The following is a 4,735-nucleotide window of genomic DNA, read 5'->3' as shown; positions in this document are numbered from 1 at the left end:
ATAATGATAATAATGATAGTAATAATAATGATAATGATAATGATAATAATGATAATGAGGATAATAATAATAATAATAATGATAATGATAATCAGGGCTGTCAGCTGACGCGTTCATCGCCATGTGATCACAGTCTGTCGATTTGTTTTTCATCGCCTGCAGACGTTCCCGTCTTAAAGAGGCCGTACCGCACTGAGTGTTAAAGCTGCAGTGATGATCCCGGTATCACCCGAAACTAGAAGACCTGAGGAGTCCATCAGGCCTAACCGGGTCATGCTCGCCTCTCAGGAACAAGGCAGAATATTCTTCATCTTTTTTCCTTTAAAAATCACCAAAAACAATGTAAACAAAAGAATTGCCCAAAATAATCAATAACCAAAATATTTTCTTTAAGAATTGCCAAAACGTTTTTTGTTTTTTTTGTCTTTGAAAAAAAAAAAGATTGCTAAAATTGGTTAAAGAAAAAAAAAGGTCTATTTTTCTTTTCTTTGAAAATTGCCAAAAACTGGGGAACTCTGACGGTCCCACGGTGTGTTTTTCTCCATCGCTTTACTTTGTCAGTCTGGACTTTAAAATAATGGAAGTGAAAACAAACGGATGGTTGACAGCCGTGTTTATGACGCTGACCGAGAGTAACTGTGACGAGTCACGGTTAGTTTTTGTTGTCATGTTGGCAGAAATGGGCCTCCGTACGCTGTCCTGCCTCGGCTGTTTGTGTCCTGCCGCTGCCTCACAGCAGATGTCATGTGACATGTGAGCATCATGCTCCCGACACATGAGGAGCAGTGCCGGCGTGAACCACCAGGTGGCACCAAAAAAACCCAAACGCCACCTGGTTTGTGGTGCGATCGATCCGCCTGATCGGAAGAGTTAAAAACTGAACCACGAGCCGTGAAAATGACTTTAGTCACAGAGGAAGACTCGACTCATCACCTGTCTTTTCAACGACCGTCCTGATGACCCCGTCTGTGATGTCACAAAGGGGCGGGTCAATCATGTTGTCATGGTGCCTTTTGTGGTAGCTGCTGGCTCTGATTGGTCGAGTTTAAAATCAATAAATCACTCTTAATCTTAGTTTTATCACTGGAGGATTATTTATCTGCTGTAGCTGAGACGACAATGATTCTCAAATAAAATATTAATATTAATAATAGAAAAATATTACTCTCTCTTTATGTAAAGATTGTATTGTTTTATAGAGAAACCAACTTAAATCAAAAGTCTGTTTTATGTCAAATTTTTAATGAAAAAAAAAAGATTTTATTGTTAAATTATTCTAGTTTCTAGTTGTATTGTACGGAAGCCTGGAGCGGCCCTGCTTGCATTTTTTTTTTATTATGCTGCTATCTTGAAACAATGACCAGTTTTTAGACCTTTGATATCAAATTGATTTGATTTCTGTGGAAAACGGGGGAAAAAAGCAATGAGCAACTTGGCAAAAAATGTTCTGCAAAGGGCAACAAATTAGTAGATTTGGCAAATTATTTTTGAAGAAGCTCAGGAAAAATATCCCAAAAAACTATGTTTGTAATCATGTCAATTATATATTTTTAATTATTTTACAGAATTTTCATTATTTTTAAGCGCTTTTTGACGCTTTATTTCCTTGTTTTTGTTTTAATTTGTTTTTTGTATTTTTTCTTCAGGTCATTGTTTTGTACTTTTTAAAAATGAGACATCAGGTCTCAAACAGAGACGTCTGCTTCACGCCCTGACGTCAAGAGGAAAAAAATTGTCCAATTAAAAAAAAAAATCACAATGTTTTTCTCTAGTCACCAAATATTTTTACAGGAAAAAAGAAAACCATCAAAAATTTGTAAAAAAAAGAAAAAAAAACAAATATTAAAAGTATTCGTTTAAAGAAAAAAATCCTCTCTTGAAAATCGCCAAAAATTTAAAGGAAAAAAATTGGCTCATACTGTCGAAGGCATGTTTTTCCTTAAAAATTGGCGGTAAAATAAATTCAAAATCCAGCCACTGAAAGTTCTCTGCCCCGCCCCTAAAGCCAAAATAAAAACAAGAGTCCCTCGACAGATCTGATGTGGATAAGACTGGATCTTGAAGTCTGGAGTCTCCCGTTCTCGTTTTGGTGTAATTTAAACCTTAATTTTTTGGAGATAATGACATCATGGTCTTGTGAGCTTGAGATAACAGCGTTAAAAAAAACAACTGCAAGCACGGCTGCGTCCCGGGGCGGCCTCACGTGTGTCACTCACTAAGAGGCCGCGGGGGGGGGGGGCACCAGCTGATTGATTTCAGTGAGGTCTCAGAAATCTCTGAGGTCCCAAAGTTCTGGGATGTCTTTGAGTTCTCCGAGGTCTCAGAAGTCTTAGAACTCTCAGAGGTCTTCGAGGTCTCCTAGGTCTTTTATGTCTCAGAGGACTCTGAGATTTCAGAGGTATCCGAGGTCTCGCAGGTCTCGCAGGTCTCGCAGGTCTCACTGGTCTCGCAGGTCTCGCAGATCTCAGAGGCCTCGCAGGTCTAGCAGGTCTCGTGAGTCGAACAGATCTCAGAGGTCTCGCAGGTCTCTTGAGTCGAACAGGTCTCAGAGGTCTCGCAGGTCTCACAGGTCTCACAGGTCTCGTGAGTCGAACAGCTCTCTGAGGTATTGCAGGTCTAATGAGTTGAACAGGTCTCTGAGGTCTCGCAGGTCTCGTGAGTCGAACAGGTCTCAGAGGCCTCGCACGTCTCGTGAGTCGAACAGGTCTCAGAGGTCTCGCAGGTATCTTGAGTCGAACAGGTCTCAGAGGTCTCGCAGGTCTCACAGGTCTCGTGAGTCTAATAGGTCTCTGAGGTCTTGCAGGTCTCAGAGGTTGGTGTGAGGGTGCAGTGGCATGTTTCCAGACTGAAGGGTGTCCGTTGTGAATCCGAAGAGTGTTTTTATAAATGTTCACTGGATGTTTCTGTTGTTGATGAATAAATTTTGTGATCTTTATCTTTCAGTCCTCGTGTTTTGGATTTACTTTGCGTTACGGCGGCTGACCGGACGAAGCGCCATCTCATCGCCACAGACGCATCAAAACCAGAACGACGTTGAGTGTCCTGGACCTGATCTAAAAAGTGCTGAAAATCATTTTAAACCACATAAAATAACGTGCCGAGACACGCCATAGCAACGGATTATGCAAAAACAGCAAAAAACAACATTAAATGGCATAAAAAAATAAAATAAATAAAAAATCGCAAAAATCCACCAAAAATGCAAGGCTATAGTAAGGCAAAAATGTCAAAAAATGACATTTTCAAAAAACTGCTGAAAACCATTTTAAACCACTTAAAATAAGGTACTTTTATTGAACTGATGTTTGATTATTGATTTGGTTTTTTGTCTTTTAGTGTATGTTGGTATTTTAGCTTTTTGGATGCTTTTCAAATTGAATTCATTATTAGAGTTTTGTTTTATTTTATTATTTTCGATATAGTCATTTCTTTCAAAATTTTATTTATTTTATACATATTGGAGTTGTTGATTTGTACATTTCGTGATGTGTTCATGAAAATTCAATGAAACACTAATTATAAAATAACATTTGAGTTAAACTCGGCCAACAGAGGGCGCTGTGTGAGATTAGATATGTGCGGCCGCAGAATGTTATTAATCAATCAAATCGATGATTGAGTGAAAAACTGTGCCGTTATAACAAATATTCATCAGGAATGAGAGCACATCCAATCGAGGTCTGTAAATCCTCTCCTGACGTAAGATGCTGCGAAATAATTCTGCTTCGATATCGAACAGATTGCAAAAATACGAACAATCAGAGTCTGACAGTTTGCTTCAGGTGGGAGGAGACAGGTAAACTCTGTTTCTCAAAGAAAACCTGCCAGCCAGCACCTTATGTTCACAGAGTCAGTTACCATGGTGACTGACTCAGAGTCAGTTACCATGGTGACTGACTGAGTTTGACTTAACTCTTTCTGGTTAACGGGGTAACGGGGTTTCCCTCCTCTCAGGGTTAACACATTACCCGCTTTCTGGAAAACCTCCCAGTCAAATAAAAATGAAGCATATATTAAAATAATAATAATAATAAGTTTTTTACTTTACGTTCTCATAAATAGACTACAGTCGTTTTATTTTGAAAAGTTTCTAGCGTGATCTGTTTTATTGTGAAAGTGGGGAGCGGAAGTCACGTGGCGGCTTAGCGTTACCCAGCAGCTAGCGGAGCTGTAGTCCGACTGCAGCCGCAGCCCCGCCGGCCGCCGGAGAGCCTTTGAGCCGATGAACGGTGAGTAGAGTCCCGCTGTGAGGCCGAACCGTCGACGTGATGTCCGAACCGGGTCTCCGCGTGCCCGAAAAACCCGCACAGCTCGCGATATCAGCGCGGTCCGCCGCAGAGCTAAGCTAATATTCGCTATCGTACCGACTTCCATTATCGGACACCGTCCTTCGAGCTCCTCCGTGATCTCCGGACATTTACCGACAAAAATCAAACTTTTATCAGCGAGAAATCATTTAACCCCAAACTGTCCGCGTGGAGGCCCAGGCCAGTCGAGTTTTTGTGTGTTTGAGCTGCTGTGTGTCGGTCCGGCTGGTTCTCTGCGGGTTTCTCTGTCTGTCTGTTTGTTTGTGTGTTTCTCTGTTTGTTTGTTTGTTTGTGTGTTTGTGTGTTTGTGTGTTTGTTTGACAGCAGCAGCTCTTCACCGTGTCCGCGTTCATCCCGCAGCCAGCAGCTGACTGCTGTCACTCAGAACCAGCGTCCCTTTAAAATCCGCCCAGTTTAAGGAGAAACTG

General features: G+C 41.1%; 1 protein-coding gene across 1 annotated transcript; it reads left to right on the top strand.

The window, feature by feature from the left end:
* Nucleotides 1-2,260: 2,260 nt before the first annotated feature.
* On the top strand, nt 2,261-2,942 carry LOC121965753 (pre-mRNA-splicing factor CWC25-like). The gene has a single exon (XM_042515879.1). The coding sequence runs from the start codon at nt 2,370-2,372 to the stop codon at nt 2,820-2,822; it is 453 nt and encodes a 150-aa protein (XP_042371813.1). The 5' UTR covers nt 2,261-2,369; the 3' UTR covers nt 2,823-2,942.
* Nucleotides 2,943-4,735: the final 1,793 nt, after the last annotated feature.

This window comes from Plectropomus leopardus, unplaced genomic scaffold, assembly GCF_008729295.1.
Source record: "Plectropomus leopardus isolate mb unplaced genomic scaffold, YSFRI_Pleo_2.0 unplaced_scaffold21536, whole genome shotgun sequence".
Taxonomy (NCBI): domain Eukaryota; kingdom Metazoa; phylum Chordata; class Actinopteri; order Perciformes; family Serranidae; genus Plectropomus; species Plectropomus leopardus.
This window is presented reverse-complemented; position numbering and strand designations above follow the sequence as displayed.